The sequence below is a fragment of the Aphidius gifuensis genome, linkage group LG4 (genome assembly GCF_014905175.1).
Source record: "Aphidius gifuensis isolate YNYX2018 linkage group LG4, ASM1490517v1, whole genome shotgun sequence".
NCBI classification, from domain to species: domain Eukaryota; kingdom Metazoa; phylum Arthropoda; class Insecta; order Hymenoptera; family Braconidae; genus Aphidius; species Aphidius gifuensis.
The window spans coordinates 24,867,772-24,886,223 of NC_057791.1; the positions used below are offsets into that span (position 1 = coordinate 24,867,772).

Consider the following 18,452-nt stretch of genomic DNA (forward strand, 5'->3'; position numbering starts at 1 on the left):
TTTGTCCATAGACACCAATAGGTGTATAGTAGCTGTGATTTTATTTATTTATTTATTTATTCATTTTCCGGATGCCCTGCGGAAGCTGATAGACAATGCGTGTACTTCCGTTTGTCCACAAGGCCAGAAAGTCATCTCACTAACCCCACCAATCCATCACAAATGAGTTAAAAATTACATGTACATGTGTTACATCAAGAAGACTGATGAATACAGGTGTATATTCATTTCTGTTAACCCCCCCATAAAATTAAACCATATATTCAATTGGTCGTCAGCATCATATATATTTTCATTTTTCATTTGTTGTTAATGTTTGGTGGCCCCCCAACGAAGTCACTCATTTATATTACAAGTGATTCGTGTTTGGTCTATCATTACGTTCACACTGTTGCTTGTTGTGTTATATTTATTTTTTTATTTTTTAATATTACTGTCACTTTAAATCAGTTTGATTACAGGTGTTGTTCATATCTTTTTTTTTTTTTTTTTTTTTAATAACAACACGCAAATATTAATTATATTTTTTTCTATTTGTGCTTTTTTTTTGTATCAATTTTTTTTTTTTTTTGCAAGTCTATTGGAGAGTTTCTACGATTGAAGAAATTTTTTTTTTTTTTTGTATTATAATTATTACGTGTTATAATAATCAACCAAGGTATGTTAAAAATTTATTAATTCATTTTTAAATTTTAAAAAATAAAATCATTTAAATACTGAAACTTTTATTTTTCGAAAATTTTTTTTTTTTATTTCGATTTTCGATTTAGAAAAAAAAGTTTTTTCAACATTTCGATTTTAAAAAATATTAATTTTTTAGTTATTAAAATTGTTTGAATGAAATGAAAAATTAAGTAATTATTTAATACAGGTAAAATCAAATCTTAGATATAAAAAATAAAATAAAAATAATAATGTAATTTGTAAATGAATTAGAGATAAGGGTGACAATGCCTGACCGGACGTTTATTGTTGTATATAAATGATAATAGAAAAAAATAAAAAAATAAAAAAAAAGAAGAGTGACAAATAAACATGAAATTCCAAATGTGCACTCACCCTTAACATTACCACATTTACGACACACATGAAAACATATGCATGATCATTTCTTATTTCATGTGTATCTAGACTTGTGAGTACACGCAATTTACTCAATACTGTGTACGCATCTATACATATTGTCATTATCTAAAAAAAAATATACCTATATAAAAAGAGAGAGGGGAAAATAATAAAATTGAAAAAAGAAGGAATTGTTTATTTAAATTATATGTACATACACATGACAGTCAAAGGCAACAGAGCGTAGTTCCAATTGTTACAACTTCCAGGGGTCTTTTATTTCGTGAATATATATATTTATAAAATTTAACTATCTATCTATTAACCCCCTCTGAATAACTTGTCACTTTTACAAATAGACATATTCAAATTAAAACCACAATATTATCATTAATTTATTCATTTATTGTTGTTGTTATTATTTTGGTATTAGTCATTGAAAATTTGTTTTGTAATTATTAGTTTTTTGTACTTTGGAAGGGAAATGTAATTATTTTGGGTGAATTAATTAATTTAGCTGGTGGGAATTTATTAATTAGAATATGTGGGATTTTTTGAATTTTTTTTTCGGAGAATTTTTTTGTATATTTTGAAATTCTAAATAAATTATTTGGTAGAAAGAAATTTTGATTTGATAAATTTGATTTTTTTTTATAAAAATATATAAATTATAGAGTAAATTTAGTTTCGAAATTTGATTTTGTTAGTTTAAATTAAATTTATTTACAAAGAATTTATTAATAATTTGAAAAAATAAATTCTACAATTGGTTTTTAATAAAACAACAAACTCATTGATTAAATTAAATAAATTTTTTATCTTTTCGATGAATATTTTTATTTAAAAATCGAATAAATAAATTTTATTTTTCTAAAAATAAATAATTATAAAAATATACATAAAATTTGAAAATATTAAATTAAATTTATTTACAGCACACTCATTAATTTATTTTTTTTTTTTTAAATCTAAAATCAATAGTTTTATCCATATAATTATTCATCTTTAAAAAAAAAAAAAACCATTAAATTTTTTAATTAATTTCACACAGTTATCTAAAAAACACAAACCTTATTTCCATAAAAATAAATTTCAATTTTCGTAAATAAAGTAAATCATTCTCTTTGTGTGCAAAAAAAAAAAAATCACAAATAAAATTTATTTATTTCTACCTCCATGAATTAATTTGAATAAACAAAAAAAAAAAAAAAAAGAGAACATTGTTGTGCTTGGCTCACCACTTAATTACACATATTTGATGCATTAATAATTACTTGATGAATGATTAACGTCACCTGATCTGCATCATGAAAAAACAATTACAAAAATATGTAAAAAAAATGTTGAATTTATATTTTCAATTTGTTTAAATAAAAAAACATTTTTTTTTCATTTCCAAATCGGATTTTTAAATACACTTTTACACAGACTGATGATTTTATTTTGTTCCATAAGTCCCATTGGGCCCTACCTCATTCAAATCATTTTTTTTTTTCATATAAAATTTAATTTTACAATTACTCTCTCGGCATTTAGACATACTTTTATAAATTTTAAAATTAAACCAAATAATAATAAATAAAAAAAATATATTTATATAATTTCAAATTACCCAGGTGGATGAAAATTAATTAACAATTAATTACAGTGTCAATTGGCTGGTGGTATGACCACTTGATATTAATACCTTGCATTTGATGCTCAAAATGAAAAGGAATCATAACATGTTCAGCATGGTTCAAGCAATTACCGTACTGACTATTTTAAAAATGCTCGCAAATGGTATGTTAATAAATTAAACTCTGTCATAATTATCTCGATTAATAAATTTACATAAAAAAAAAAAAAAAAGACAATAGTTTGCGAATATAAAAAATGTAAATGTAAATTTTTTTTTAAATATTCAATTTTGAAGGTTTTACTCAATTGCCATAACGACTTTTGTCTGTTCATCATCGAAATTTCAAAATTCGTATTATCTTTTACATCATTGTATTGTTTTTTTAAAAATAATAATATATTACAGCTCAAACACAGTGCAATGGGGGACTTGGTAGACTAGTTTATGAAAGATTACCGGATCATCAACTTCAAGGTTTTGATGATGAAATGGTAAGTCATTATTTAAAAATTTAAAATAATTAAATACATATTTCCTCTTGAAATTTAAAGATACATGATTCATCACCACCTTTTCGAGTATTGGAAAAATGTCAAGATCTTTGTCTTCGTGATAGAACATCAACAAATTTACCAAGAACATGTACGAGTTTTGATTTTCAACCTGGTGCAAGATTATCATCATTCAGTAGTACAGCTGAGTATGAAGAGAGTAGATGTTATTTAACACGTGAACAAGCACAACCTGAAGGTATTGGAAACTTGATGCTTGTTCCAAATAGCATTCATTTTGTTGAAATATGTCTGACTTGTAAGTAACAGAAATAATCATATGAAGAATTTGATTGAACTTGATTTAATAAAATTTTTGTAATTAATATCCAGCTAATAGAATTGAAAGAGATTGTCCAAATCGTCGTTATATATTTGAACGACATCCAAGAAAAAAACTAAAACTTCCAGCAACTGATGTCAAAGAATTTACAGTTGCAAATAGAACAGCTTGTGAGGATAAATGTTTGAATGAATTTAGCTTTGTTTGTCGCTCAGCAACTTATGATGTATCAATGAGAAGTTGTTTATTGAGTCGTTTTACAAGACGTACACATCCAGAGCTACTTGAGGATGATGCTAATTCAGATTATCTAGAAAATACATGTTTAAATGGTAAATAAATCAATCTGTTTCTTTGATTCATCATCAATTTTTTATAACATCATGATTATTGTTTTAGCTGAAAGTCGATGTGATGGCTTGGCAGTATTTGTAAAAGAAGAAAATAAAAAATTACGTGGACCATTTGAAGTTGATATTTATACAAATTTAACACTTGATGAATGTCAGTCACTTTGTTTGAGAGCTGAAAAATACATGTGCAGAAGTGTTGAATTTGATGATCAAACAAAACAGTGTGTTATATCTGAAGAAGATTCTGTATCACAAAAAGATGACATTGGAATAAGCAGTAGTCCAACTTATCATTTTTATGATCTTGTTTGTTTGGACAATCGTTAGTTGAAATAAAAAATTACCAAATATAATTTTAAAAATAAATTAAGTAGGTAATTAAATTTCTCTTTTTTTTTTATTTCTACAAATAGCAAGAGGATCAGAGTATCCTGATAATAGTGTTGCATCACATCATTATCCAGATGGAAGAAGACCGGATACAGCATTTCAAAGATATAGAAATTCTCGTCTAAGTGGTGATCCACATTCTGAAATAACAGGAAGAAGTCTAAGCGAGTGTCTGGAAGATTGCCTCAGACAAACAAGTTTTCAATGTAGAAGTGCTGTTTACTCTGAGCACAATAGAATATGTCGTTTGAGTAGTTTTAATCAACGTGATGGACACAGAATTATTTATGATGCTGACTATGATTATTACGAAAATTTAATGCGTAAGTATTTCATCATTAAATAGCTATGAAATATAAATTAATTTAATAATAAAAATAATGTAAAAAAAAACAGATCAATATATGGAAGGTGATAGAGATAATCCAAGCTACAAACCAGATCCAGTTGGTCAAGATACAAATTATGGACGTCCTTTTCTTGGACGACCTGGTAAATAAAATTAAATAAAATAATTAAAAATAGATATTAATTAAAGCTGATATGTAAATAAATAATTGTAGGCTATTCTCCAGATGATTATGATAAAGGTTTTGGAGGTGGGCATGGTGATCGTTATCCAGATAATTATTCTCCTTCATCAGACAGATATCCAAATGCAAAATATCCAAGTCAATATCCAGCTGATGATCGTTATCCTGAACGTTATCCAGAAAGATATCCTGAACGTTATCCAACTGGTGCTGATAGATATCCATACACAGGAGGAGGAGGAGGTGAAAGATATCCACTTGGGGGTGATCGTTATCCTGGTGGTACACGTGGTGATAGATACCCAGTTAATGGTGATAATTATCCAACAATGGGTGGACATGGGTATCAAAGATATCCACCAACAAGAGATCAATGGACCCAATCACCATCATCACTATCACCTGGTGGTAGATATCCTTCGTCAGCAATACCTGATCGTTATCCATCACGTGATGAACCATATCCAGGACGTTATCCACTTGTTGATGATCCAGTTGGACGTTATCCACCAAGTCCTGGTGCAACTGGTGGAAGAATACCTCCTGGAAGATATCCAATTGGTGATAGATATCCAGACAAAGATGTCTATCCAACACGTGACAGGTATGTCAATCAAAATAATAATTTTTTTAAATAATTAATTTGAAAATTTATATTTAAAGATATCCAAGTCCAGGAGGTAATGCATTATATCCAGGTGGTTATGATGATGATGTAAGAGGAACAAAAGGTTATGCAGATCGTCCATTTTATGGTGCTGCTGGTGTACCACCACCACCAGCATCAATTCCAGCATTACCAGTACGTCCAATTGGTGGAACAATTAATGGTCCTGGTCCTAATCCTAGTTTTGGAGGAGGATATGAAAATGGAGTTGGTAGTATGGATGGTTTTATTGGTGAGGGTGATCCATATAATAATCGTCCAGTTGGTGGAGTTGCAGCAGTTGGTGGTGTTGGTGGTGTTGGTGCTACTGGCGGTGGTCCAATTATTGGTAGACCACCTTTACTATCACGTTGTGATGAACAAGAAAATTTTCGTCAAGTTGGTCAAAGAACACGTGTTCGTAAACCATTTGTAAGAAGATATACAACTTCAACAAATTTAGCTGAATGTGAACGTGAATGTGCTGATGCTAGAGATTTTGTTTGTCGTTCATTTAATTATCGTTCTTATGCTGCACCATATGGTGCTGAACGTGATAATTGTGAATTGAGTGATCGAGATTCAAGAGATATGGCTATGGGTAATTCAATCTATTATGATACATCATCGGATTATGATTTCTATGAGAGAAATAATGGAAGACAGGGTGTTGATGGTGAATGTCTTGATGGTTAGTTGATTTATTATATTAAAAAATACATTAAAAATAAATAAATAAAATGATTAATAAAAATTTAATGAATTTTAGTTAGTCAAGTTTGCAGTGAAGATGGCATGGAATTTACATTGAGAACTCCAGATGGATTTATTGGTAGAATTTATACATACGGATATTATGATAGATGTTTTTTCCGAGGCAATGGAGGTACTGTTAATGTTCTTCGTATCAGTGGAGCTCAAGGATATCCCGAGTGTGGAACACAAAGAGTAAATATTTAAAATTGATTTATTTTTTAATTTATAATATTAATTTTGCTTTTATTATTAATTTTAGTATGGTGATACAATGACAAATATTGTTGTTGTACAATTTTCTGATTATGTACAAACTGGAAGAGATAAACGTTTCAATTTAACATGTTTATTCCGTGGTCCTGGTGAGGCAGTTGTAACATCTGGCTACATCGGAGCCGGGTATGAAAGGTTTATTATTACTGTAGAAAGATATTCTAGATATCATTTTGTATTTCATTTAAAATAATTTATAAATAATATTTATTTAATTTGAATATTCACAGTAGATCAGGCTCACCAATTCCAATTGAATATCTTCCAGCTGAAAATACACTAAGTTCAAAAGTTCGCCTGTCAATTTTATATCAAGGAAGACCAACAACGACAATTGCTGTTGGTGATCCATTGACATTTAGACTTGAATCACAAGATGGGTAAATAAAAAAATATCATTATTAAATTATTTATCAAGTTTAAATAGTATTATTGATAAATTTTGTATTTTTTATTTAGCTACAATTATGTGACAGATATATTTGCAACAAATGTCATTGCAAGAGATCCATATTCTGGAAGAAGTGTACAATTAATTGACAGATATGGGTCAGTTAAATTATAATTATCTAATTAATTTATCGAAAAAACCAGTTGTATAATTAATATGTATAATAATTTTTTAGCTGTCCAGTTGATAATTATGTTTTTCCTGGTCTTGATCGTCTTCGTGATGGTGACAGTCTTGAGGCACGTTTTAATGCTTTTAAAATACCTGAATCAAATTTTTTGGTATTTGAAGCAACAGTTAGATCATGTAGAGATGGTTGCCAGCCAGCTTATTGTTCTGGTAGTGCTGGTAGAAGTGAGCCATCATTTGGAAAACGAAGAAGAAGATCATTAAATGATACTATTTTGTTGACATCAAGTTTAGATGTTGAAAAAAATAATACTCAAGAGATAGATGATGCAATTAATAATAAAGATGATGAAGATAATAAAGAAGAAGAAGAAGAAGAAGAACATGTTCGTGAAATGTTTGAAGTGTTGGATTCAAGATATGACATGTATGATGATAATGCTGTACAAAAACAAGTTGCAGCTGTTGAATCAATTTGCATAACACCAAATGAATATTATGGATTAGTCAGTGCAGTCATTGGACTTGTTATTTTATTAGCTTGTGTTATATTATTAACACTTTTTGTATACAGAATATATGGCTACTCTGTTATTCGTAAAAATCATCGTGTTGATAAAATAATTAATCATCAATCTAATGATGAATCATGCAGTACACATATTAATAATTTTTCGTTCATGAGATCTGGACTTCAAAAACCATTTCAAACAACGTAATTACTTACTCAATTATTTACTTTTTATTGTTGATTTTTTTTGGATTATTTAAATGTTTTTTTTTTGTTTTCGTTTGTTGATAGATCATTGAGTCAGCTGTTTAATCATCAATTGTCATCATCAACATCATCCTCTTCGGCAATGGAAGGAGCTGTTGGTCTTACAGCCAACAGAAGAAATACTTTTGATCCAAGTGAACCAATTTATACTGATCCTTCACTTTTCGAAACATCAAATGAATCATTACGTCATTCGAAATCATCACGTAATGATAATTTACATTTAATATGATAGTTTTAGTTTCATAGATAATAATATTCATTTTGTTATGAAAAATTTATTATATGGTTTATGATTTATCAATGTGTGTGTGTGGTGACACGAGCCATAACACTGTTAGATAATTTTTTTTTTTTTTTTATCAATAAAATACATTTTTAATAATTAAATAAATAACAATTATAATTATATTAATATAATAATTATTATACAAATTATATAAAGCTTATGATTTTATAAAATAGTAAAATATATTTAATCTAATTTATTGAAAATTAATTTTTAATTATTTATCTATTAATTGAAAATTTCCCTAATTTTTTGGTATTTAGTCAACATTTGTGGATCCAATTTAAACGTGCTAAATTATTTTTTTTTTCAAATATATTTTCAATAATAATTAACATATTGAAAAAGTCATTTTCGATTGTGTTTATTTCGAAAACTGAAATTGAAAAATTAATTATTTTTATAATAAAACTAACAATATAGATTTTTTTTGAAATAATTTATTAAATGGTACAGTAAGAGCTGTAATTCATCATTATGAACACGACATAAAGTTTATTTTTTAAAATTATAATAATATACAATGACCAAATTTATCGAAAACTTTTCTTTTTTTTTTTTTTTCTATACACGGCTTTGAAATAATTTTCGACAAACCCGATCACTCTATTGTTGGAAATAAAAATAGAAATAAAATATTCCAATTATGTAAAATAAAAATAAATACAATTTGTTTATAAATTATTTGTTTTTATCATAAACAATATGATGAATAAATAACATCAATGTGCTAAAAGACAAGTCAAATAGTTTGTTGTTTAAATGACTTGATCTTTTGTCACTTGATGATGTTGATGATGATGAGTCATTGATAAGGTTTGACTTGAATCATTTCAATTATATCCTCAATTACAATTCAGGCCCTATTTTGAATTGCAATTAAAGTTTATAATATTTAAAATGCTCTATTGATGGTTTAAACATTTTTCAAATTTTACCAAAATATTATTTTCATCATAAAACATTTTAAAATCAATTTGATATGTATTTTGTTTTTTATAATCAACAAATCAACTGTCTCATAATCAAGCCAAAATTAAAAAAAAAAAAAAAAACAATAATTAATTCATAATGTCGTTTAGCTTGTTTGTTTTTCAAAATTAAATATTTGACAATGTTGATTTGAAGCTATAAGAATATTTTCATATTTTTTATTTATAAATTTTTATATTTATTCATTATTAATATTAATTAATATTTACGTGTATATTTTTTTTATTATTATTATGATATGTTTTTTCATTGATATGTAAGTACCACAATTTTTTTATTTTAATATTACTTTCATTATTTTATCAAGATTGTTGTCGTTATTCATACAACGTATATCGAAATGATAAAAAAAAAAAACAAAGAAATTAATTTGAATTAGAGCTTCACGATTCCTGCGTGTCAACCCTTGTAATTTTTTTAATTAAAATAATTAATTAAATCATCTTTTTAATAGCTAATTGACGCGTTAAAAAAAAATATAATTTTCTTCGTCAATATTATTAAACTAAAAAAAAAATAATATTTATCATCATGATTGAAATCGCAATAAAAAAAATTAATTTACTGGCAGGTACAATTGGGGCTGACAAGTAATTGATATATCTTGATGTTATTTTTCTTATTTTTTTTTCTTTCAAAAAAACCATCAAGATAATAAATTTAATAAACAAAAAAAAAATTATATAATTAAATTTACTCGGCATTATTTTGTACACGCAAGCCATTATTTAAACCAATTCTCGGAATATATTTCTAACGATTTCTCTGAAATAACACCCACGTATTTAACCACCCAGACATTTTATTTATTTATTTATTTTATTGTTGTTTATTAAATTTTTTTTCAATTAAAAAATGCCAAAGAAACATGAATCCCCAGTTGACCTGTGTTTTTTCGTTTGTGCTTAAAAAGATTTTATGTTTTTTATTTTTTTAAAATACCTGTGACCTCTTGTTGGATATACTTTTGTTATTTTCCATAAATAAAATTATGAATTAAGCCAGCGATTGATAACGAGTATTTGTAAAAGGTCACCATACAATTAATCAATAAATAAATTTTAAGATTTTAAATTTTCCATAGGCCATAGAAATTTTTTTGCACCTTCAATAGTTGAATATTTTAATTTTTCTTGTTGGCCAGTTGTTATTCTATCCCCTTTAATCAATTAATTTGTGCTTTTTAATATTGCTATAATAAAATATAAGCTCGAATATTATATATATCATATAGGAAGATGATTGTACAGACATTTGTTTTCATTCTCACTAAATTTTTAAGATAAATTATAATTTAAAATATAAAATATCTTCACATGCGACGACAGTATTATATAATATATTTTTAAACAATTAGATGTTTTATATAAATGTGCACAAATCACGTCACTGCAATTCAATTAATTAATCATAGGCATTTAAAGATTGTCTCGAAATTATTATTTAGCCAAATTTTAATTATTTTTTGAATTGCAGTAGCGATGACGTGATGTTGCATTTAAATAATAATTACTTGTTGTTTTTTTGTTTCCATTTTTATGTTTGTTTAAATTTAATCAAGAAAACCAGTATTGACAAGTTTTTCAAGGAAAAATTTAACATCACCAAGTTCAGAGTCTTTGATACCAAGTGATTTAAGCATACCTAAATCTCCATTTTCAACAGCCATAAAAACAGAACGTAAATGTTCAAGATCAGAACGCATTAAATGAAGAGCAGCACCAAAATCTTCAATTGTTTGTGATTCTGTAAATAATTAATTGACATTAATTAACAAAAAAAAAAAAAAAGAAAAACAAAGCTAATAAATAAATAAGTAGAGGGTTGATACTTGATGTTGATAACTTGATTTCCCTTGAGAAATTTATTTATCATATAGCAACCCTCTTCACAAAACCCTAATGAATAATTCAACGAAATTTAACAAAAGACATAATTTATAGTGACTAACCAGAAAGAGCAATGGCGACTGCATTAATACCACCAAGAGGTTGAAGAGCATCTCTCGCTTTACTGCCAAATAATTTTTCCAAATAATTTGGTCCATGACTAGCCAAAAGTGACTGAAGAAAACTTGCTGTTTCTTCTACTGGTGGTCGTTTTGCTGTTATTTAAAATACACAAAAATAAAAAATACAAATCAATAAGATACATTTATTTATAAATTAATTATTCAATTATATTTACCAGCTGTACAAAGACGTGCATCTTCATCATATCCATCCTGACAATCTGGAGCACCATCACACAAATACTGAATCGAAATACAAGTTCCATCAGTTGGACATCTAAATGGCTCGTAAGGATGACATGCATCACCTTAAAAAAAAAAACATTAAATTTAATCCAAATTTGACCTTGATTTTAAGACCTGTTTCAAGTTAAATAAATGACCCAATTTTTTTTCATATAAATATAATTGCACAAAGGAATTTTCCATAGCGTGTTTAGACTTAAATAAATATAGATTATACTTATTTATTTTACGCTCAATATTACATACATAAATTTTACAATGTATTTTTTTATTTAAAAAAAATAACAAAATGATACAGCAACTGTTGCTCAGGATGTGCTTAAATCGATTGAACAAAAGGCAAAAAAAAAAAATGGTCTTTTGGCACTCCCAAATGTATATAATTTCAATTTAAAAAAAAACCAAAAATATATGTTTAATTGTTAATGAATTAATGACAAACCAACCTGATCTTTTTGAGTGTATGTGTCCGTAGAATCTAGTGAGGTCGATTGCCGATGCAACACGAGGAAAACAGGCACAAGCTGTGAGGGCGAGGCCAATTGCCAAACTTGTAGAAATAACACGCACCATATTTACCAATAATTATTAAAAATTAAAATTAAAATAATACAAGTATAAATAAATCAATGAATAATTAATTAACTTTTAATTATTATATATTTTTTTTTTTTTTTTATTAAGGGACGGAGTGGGTGTTTATCCTATGAATTTTGTGACGACAATGATGTTATATCGTCGTGTCGCGCGCGCGGTATCAAACGCGCTTGTGATAATAAAAAAAAATAAAATAAATAAAAAAATTCAAGAAGAGAAGAATAGTAGAGTTTAGATATGTTCAACTATCACCACTTGATTTCACACTGCCGGTGGTATTTTATCATGATGATTTCTATATTTTTCTTCGCGACAAAAAATTTTTAATACTGGTTAAGGTTTTTAACAAGAAGGGATGACCGGTACGATAATATTATTCCAAGATCCAATGGAAAAATTTCAGTGAAAATAACATCAACCAATGATATTATACATTATTCTCATGGAACAACCCACACTTATTATTTTCAACATTTTCAACCCTCGCATCGATTTAATCCCCCGCCACTCAATTCAAACGCACCTTGTATAATGTATACACCACCAACATCATCAACATCGACCCGGGTTAATATAAATATATTTAAAAAATACACAAACTAGAACACAATAGCAATATCAATTTGACGTCATCAAACAATTTTTCATTCATTCATTTTTTGTTTTTCTATATGACAATTTTCATTTTATCCACGTGTTTTTGTTGTATTTTTAAATTTAAAAAATATTTTTCATTTTAGTAAAGAGTCTTATGTATTTTTTTTGTTCATTTTCTTTTTTTTTTTTCATAATGTGTTTACTATTGTGTGTGGGTTTTTCTATTGCATGCTAAGAAAATTAAATAATTTAAATTGTTTTACTTTGTTTAATTATTATTGTTTATTGTTATTTTTTTTTTGTATTATAAAATGTTTATTTACACAGATTTAACTCAATATATATTCTGTGTGATTGTGTCGAAATATATATAAGCATTTTAAATTTACTTTGCAATACGAAAACAATTTTTAACAATAGTATTGCAATTATAATTAAACTGTACATCAATTAAATTATTGAGATTTTTTGTTTTATTTTAAATTAGAAAAAAAAACATATTTATTTGTATAGAAATAACAGTTAAATTGCCAACAACAATTCAGTATCAACAAAAAAAAAGAAGGAATGTTTTTACAACATATTATTTTTGTCATCATAGAGTTAACATAACGCTGGTCTGAATTGATTAATTAATTAATTTCTAATATGATTATTTAAACAATAATATTTACAACTATTAATAGTTTCTCTAATGATCAATTATTTACAGTTTAATTATTTTTTTTTCAAGATATGCAATTGACCACTTTAAAAGTCATTGAAAAAATATTTAATAAACTATTATTAACATAAATTAATGACAAATATATTACTGTTTTCTTTTTAATCAGTCAAAATAAAAACTCGTTTCTATCTAAATTATAAATAAAGAATAATTATGATTTATATTTTTTTGTTTTTTCACAAAAACAAACTATCTAATTAACTATTTATTTATCTACTAATTATTATTATCATTGTGTTACTATTATTATTATTATTACAAATATAATTGGCTGTAAATTTTATCATATATTTTCACGCAATTCTTAGGATATACTTGGAAGGCATGAATCACACATTTCGAACTTGCACAAGTTCATCTATCAAAAAACACATCAACAAGTTATTTTTTATTTTCCTCACAATTTATTTATCTTTTGGCATCAAAGTAGATGTATCTAATCGTTAGATATATTTAAAAATAAAAATTCAATCAAAAAAAAAAAAATTAAAAACATTTTTCATTAAAGAATTCAATTCTTTTTGTTTTTAATAACTTTTTTTATCAATTGGTTTGTGCAACTCTTGTTGATAAATCATGTCCAGCAAGATTGATTTATCAAGAATTAAATTTATCATCTCCGTTAACATTTATCACCATTGTTTTTCATTACTATTTTTTAATAATAGCAGTTATTTATTTCGAAAAATTTTACTATATTGTCGTTGTCTTATCTAATCTTCATCTAAACAGTGTCATGCTATTTTTTGTTTGTATTTTTTTTTTTAATATATATATTATCTAATACTCGGAAAAGCAATTAATTTATTATAAAAAAAATGTGCGTGTCTATGACTAATTAAGTACGATGCAGATATCGAGTTGAGTTTCATTGTTTTTATATTCTCCACAATAGCTGTTTATTATTTTTTATTACTGGCAGTGAGTTAAACAATTTCAAGATATTAATTTTTTAGCTTTATCTATTTTCTATTTGACAATGAGGCAGTTTAAAAGTCAGAATGTAATTAATGTCATTTACAAATAAACATCCGTTATAAATTTAAAACATTTTCTCTCTCTTTCAGTCTTTTTAAATGACTCTGTATAATACCAGTTTATTTGTTGATCATTAAATGAAAAAAAAAATACAATTTATAATGTCATTTGTTGTTCAACTATTTTGTCGTGATAAAATTCATTTTTAACATCATTAATTCGACATTTATTGCTAAATGTGTTGACAGTTAAAATTATATATTTTCCTGTTTTATTGAGGCCAGTTTTTATTTTTTAAAAAATACTTTTTTCATGATTTTTTCAACTAATGAAGCTATTTTTTTTCTATAAATATTTATATACTATTTTTTCTATTTACATTGTGCTTTATTATTTTATTTAAAAATAAAATTTAAATAATGATAAAAACACTGTCAATTTGGTTATACTATTTTCCATAGAGTTTAAATTTATATTTTTTTTTGAAAAAATAAATTTCGAAAATATAACCTTGAGTAAATACTGTCTGTGTTTCATGGATATTATTAATTTGTATATCGTGCCATTAACCATAATAATGACTGGTAATGGTCAAGGCTAAATATATATTATTATGATGGACGCATTCGTGTTGTTTTTTTATTACCAAAGGTAAACCAAGTACCAACTTTTCTACCAAGTGAATTTGTTGCTGTTGATGTTGAATTATTATTTGTAAATATTGGTATATCATATCCTTCACGTTTATATATTTTATTGCGTGGTTTAACTGGTGGCCTAAAGCGTTGTTGGCGTGTTGCTGCAAGACGTGCCAATTGTCTAGCTGCTGATGGAAATTCAAGACCTTCATTACGATCTTGTTCAACAAGTCTTCTCTCTTCATTCATAGCTTCAAGCCATTTACGTTTATCATCAGCACTACGACAACAAAATAATAGCCATTTATCACGTACACAACTGTAAACTTTTAGGCAATGTCTCACTGTAACACCAAGTTGATAATCTAAAAATATATAGATACATATATAAATCAATTAGCATTTTACAAGATGATTAATTTTATTTAATTTGATTAATTACCTTTTCCATCAGGTACATCAATGACCTCACTTGTATCCAAATATATTCTACCCTTGTAAACATAAGTGTCACGTTTTAATATATCTTTTTTACAATAAACCAACTGATGATCAAATAAAAATAATGTTATATTGTTGGTCCACATTCCAGTTGTAACTCTAACAGCATCACCTTGATATATCAACTGTGATGATACCTCAATGAGATCTTCACCCTCCCAGCCTTCAACTCTCAATTGCCATGCAGCAAGTTTTTCCAAACTTTCCATTCGTCTTTTTCTTTCATTAATAAGTACAGCTACAGATCTCATTGCATCCAATGCATCACGTATTTTATTATAATCAGGATGATCTGTTTTAGTATATTTTAATAATTCAGCAAGTTGAAGTGGATATTTACATATACGTTGTACTGGTGTTAGCAAATATCCATCAAGTGGAATTTCAATTAAACCACGCATTAATCTACATTCTTCAAAAAATTTATTATAACTATTATGACGATATAATTCTTGTAGTGTTACCATTGCCATTGGATGACTATTACAATAATCTGAATACATACGAAATCCATTTATCTGTATAACAAATAAATGCAATAATTATTAAAAAACAATATTCAAATTACAAAAAAATAATAACTTACATGAAGGAGAAAACATTCAGCAACACAACTATTTTGTGGTGCATTCCAATCAATACATGTTTCAAGATCTTTTAAAAATTCCGATTGAAATTCTAATAGATCTTCAATGTTAATAAATATCGTATCAATTTGATCATCAGTAAACATATCAATTCGACTACGACATTCAGCAATATATCCTTCAGCAACATCACGAAGTACCTTAACAAAATCACGTTCAGTTTGTACCAATTCACGTACAACACTACTTCGTACTTGTTCATTTGACATAAGTGATATACTGGTACGTCGACGAGACTGACTTGTTGAATTGGCGCCAGAAGCCATTGCTGCCAAGCAATCTTCAACTGTTTCTTCTTGACTAACTCGCAACTACAACATAATATTATTATTACATGTACAATTATTTGCTTTTTGTTTTTTATTTTTATTTGCTTACCCTAACAAATGCTGCTGGAAACCATCCATGTTCACCTCGACAACTTCCCCACCACCAATCTTTATCCAGTGTATCAAGTACATCAACAACTTCACCAGCACGAAAACCAAGTTCTTCTGGTTCAATTGCAACGTGATCCCATACAGCTTCAGCTAACATTCCAATATCATCAAATGATTTTTTTCTTTCTGTTAATGATGCTATTGATGATTCGGAATCAGACATCATTTCATCATCTGATGTTACAATGCTAACACTTTTTCTTCTTCTATTTCTTGTTCTTGTTCTTGTTGTTGATGTTGTTGTGATTCTTTTTCTTGTTTGTTCATCATTACCACTACATCTTGAATCATGTTCATCTTCTGACATAATATTACCACCGGGAAATCTTGGTGAACCTGATTGTATTAATTTCAAAAAAAACAAATATTATTATTTATAATTTATTAATATTTATATTTTTATAAATTATTATTAAATAATTATCAACACTTTTTTAATATTTATTTTACCAGTTTTGTTGATCACTCATTGCTGAAGCATTGAAATTAATGCTAAAAAATTTAATTTACTAATTTTTCTCTCGTTTTTTTTTTTTAAATCAAAAATTTAATTCGAAAAAATTATTTTAATTACACATGCATAACGCGTGTATGATTTAGCACAAAAGCAGTTAAGAAAAAAATGCAAATCAAGACAAATATTTAAAAAAATAAAAAAATAAAAAATAAATAATTTACCAGTTAATTTAGTACGCATTAAAGGTGACAGTTGATTTATTCCCAGTGGTTGACTCAATGAACGTCTTAAATTTGTCCTCGAGTTTCTCCCTTTAGCGTTACTAAAATATTTAAATAATAAAAAAATAAAAAAAAAAAAAAAAAAAAACAAAAATAGTATTGTTAGTATGATATTGATTGATTGATAAAATAATTTAATAATATAATTACAAAATTAATCATATGTCGATGGGTAATGAGGGTTGCAATTTAAAACAAGTTGATGATAATATACCTGAATGAAATTAAGGGGCTTGGGGTCGAACAAGGGTGTCAACAATGAAACAGGATATTAAATTAATTCATCACAAGCGTATTTAAATACGTAATAATATTATTCAATAGGTTATACTTAAAAAAAAAAAGCTTTCATTAATTACAACACATTCAGCAACAATAATTACGTCAATGAAAATGTCTGTTGAATTAGCACAAGCCTCATAGCACAACCCTTCGACCAAACAATCCAAAATTTTGGCAGTAAATTAAGTGCATTATATTAAAAATATATTATAGATTTTTTTTTTTTTTTTTTAATTATTAAATTTATTTTATACACCAGTTGTGCTGGCTAGTGGCTGGAGCACTGACCTTCAATTTTTATATTTTTTTTTCGAAAAATTCTACCTCAAAAATGCATCGGTAGATTTTTTCGAAAAAAATCAAGATCAAAGAGATTAGCTTTAGCTATATGTTGAAAAAAAATTTCATCATGATACAAGTATTATTTATTGATGAAAAAAATTATAGCCTCTTAATACATTCTTTAAAAATTGTTTTAAATTTCATTTTTTACACAAAAATATAGCACAAAATAGGTAACTGCCAAAATTCCAAATTATTGTGCTAAAAAAGCTGTCAATTAACTCAACAGACCTGTCAATGAATACGACACAAAAATTACGGTGATGGTTTTTTTATTATTATTATTAATAATTGCTTTGTTTATTTTTTTAAATATATATTTTTTCATTAAATATAATTGCAATTAAAATTAATGAATATTATTTCAATTACGAGGATAAATAAATAAATAAATGTGGTTTATTTATATTAATATATATAAATGTGTGTGTTATAATTTTTTGAATATATATGCCCGTTTTACCTACCACTATTTTCCCTCGATTTACTGGAAAATTATATTATATACTTTATATTTAAGCCGATGTGTCATTTTTTGAAAAGAAGGGGATGATGATGATAATGAAGATGATTTTATATTTTTATTTGTTTTTTTTT

At 26.3% G+C, this 18,452-nt stretch overlaps 3 protein-coding genes across 10 annotated transcripts in view; 1 reads left to right on the top strand and 2 right to left on the bottom strand.

Annotated features, from left to right (window-relative positions):
• Window positions 1-307: 307 nt before the first annotated feature.
• Window positions 308-8,328, top strand: LOC122855898. Of its 5 annotated transcripts, none has more exons than XM_044157581.1 (16): window positions 308-658; window positions 2,714-2,847; window positions 3,092-3,177; window positions 3,238-3,496; window positions 3,571-3,852; window positions 3,920-4,195; window positions 4,287-4,586; window positions 4,660-4,755; window positions 4,827-5,400; window positions 5,460-6,133; window positions 6,212-6,390; window positions 6,458-6,597; window positions 6,702-6,851; window positions 6,931-7,020; window positions 7,098-7,766; window positions 7,854-8,328. In XM_044157581.1, the coding sequence occupies exons 2-16, from the start codon at window positions 2,763-2,765 to the stop codon at window positions 8,059-8,061; spliced, it is 4,068 nt and encodes a 1,355-aa protein (XP_044013516.1). In that variant the 5' UTR covers window positions 308-658; window positions 2,714-2,762; the 3' UTR covers window positions 8,062-8,328. The 5 variants fall into 5 exon arrangements, with proteins under 5 accessions (XP_044013516.1, XP_044013513.1, XP_044013515.1 ...); XM_044157578.1 differs by having other exon boundaries at window positions 6,458-6,606; window positions 7,854-8,149; XM_044157580.1 differs by having other exon boundaries at window positions 614-658; window positions 4,839-5,400; window positions 6,458-6,606; window positions 7,854-8,150.
• A 212-nt stretch (window positions 8,329-8,540) lies between these two features.
• On the bottom strand, window positions 8,541-12,424 carry LOC122855954 (IDLSRF-like peptide). The gene is made up of 4 exons (XM_044157662.1): window positions 11,815-12,424; window positions 11,299-11,430; window positions 11,063-11,215; window positions 8,541-10,857 (listed from the first exon to the last, which is right to left on the bottom strand). Exons 1-4 carry the CDS (start codon window positions 11,939-11,941, stop codon window positions 10,664-10,666), a joined length of 606 nt encoding a protein of 201 aa, XP_044013597.1. The 5' UTR covers window positions 11,942-12,424; the 3' UTR covers window positions 8,541-10,663.
• A 1,529-nt stretch (window positions 12,425-13,953) lies between these two features.
• LOC122855895 (serine-rich adhesin for platelets) overlaps window positions 13,954-18,452 on the bottom strand; it is a 29,846-nt gene continuing 25,347 nt past the window's right edge. For all 4 annotated transcript variants that reach the window (XM_044157572.1, XM_044157574.1, XM_044157573.1 and 1 more), the window contains 5 exons: window positions 17,172-17,272; window positions 16,432-16,829; window positions 15,993-16,364; window positions 15,348-15,924; window positions 13,954-15,270 (listed from right to left, as the gene is read on the bottom strand). In XM_044157572.1, the coding sequence (XP_044013507.1) occupies window positions 14,879-15,270; window positions 15,348-15,924; window positions 15,993-16,364; window positions 16,432-16,829; window positions 17,172-17,272 (1,840 nt within the window). In that variant the 3' untranslated portion in view covers window positions 13,954-14,878. The remainder of the gene's footprint in view (window positions 15,271-15,347; window positions 15,925-15,992; window positions 16,365-16,431; window positions 16,830-17,171; window positions 17,273-18,452) is intronic.

Excerpts from the sequence above, each read along its gene's own strand:
- LOC122855898 (XM_044157578.1), top strand. The coding sequence starts at position 2,763 with ATGCTCAAAATGAAAAGGAATCATAACATGTTCAGCATGGTTCAAGCA. Across the intron at positions 3,178-3,237 it reads AAGGTTTTGATGATGAAATG|ATACATGATTCATCACCACC; the intron begins GTAAGTCATTAT and ends TGAAATTTAAAG. Across the intron at positions 7,021-7,097 it reads CAATTAATTGACAGATATGG|CTGTCCAGTTGATAATTATG; the intron begins GTCAGTTAAATT and ends ATAATTTTTTAG.
- LOC122855954 (XM_044157662.1), bottom strand. The coding sequence starts at position 11,941 with ATGGTGCGTGTTATTTCTACAAGTTTGGCAATTGGCCTCGCCCTCACA. Across the intron at positions 11,431-11,814 it reads CATACACTCAAAAAGATCAG|GTGATGCATGTCATCCTTAC; the intron begins GTTGGTTTGTCA and ends TTTTTTTTTAAG. Across the intron at positions 11,216-11,298 it reads TGCACGTCTTTGTACAGCTG|CAAAACGACCACCAGTAGAA; the intron begins GTAAATATAATT and ends TTTAAATAACAG.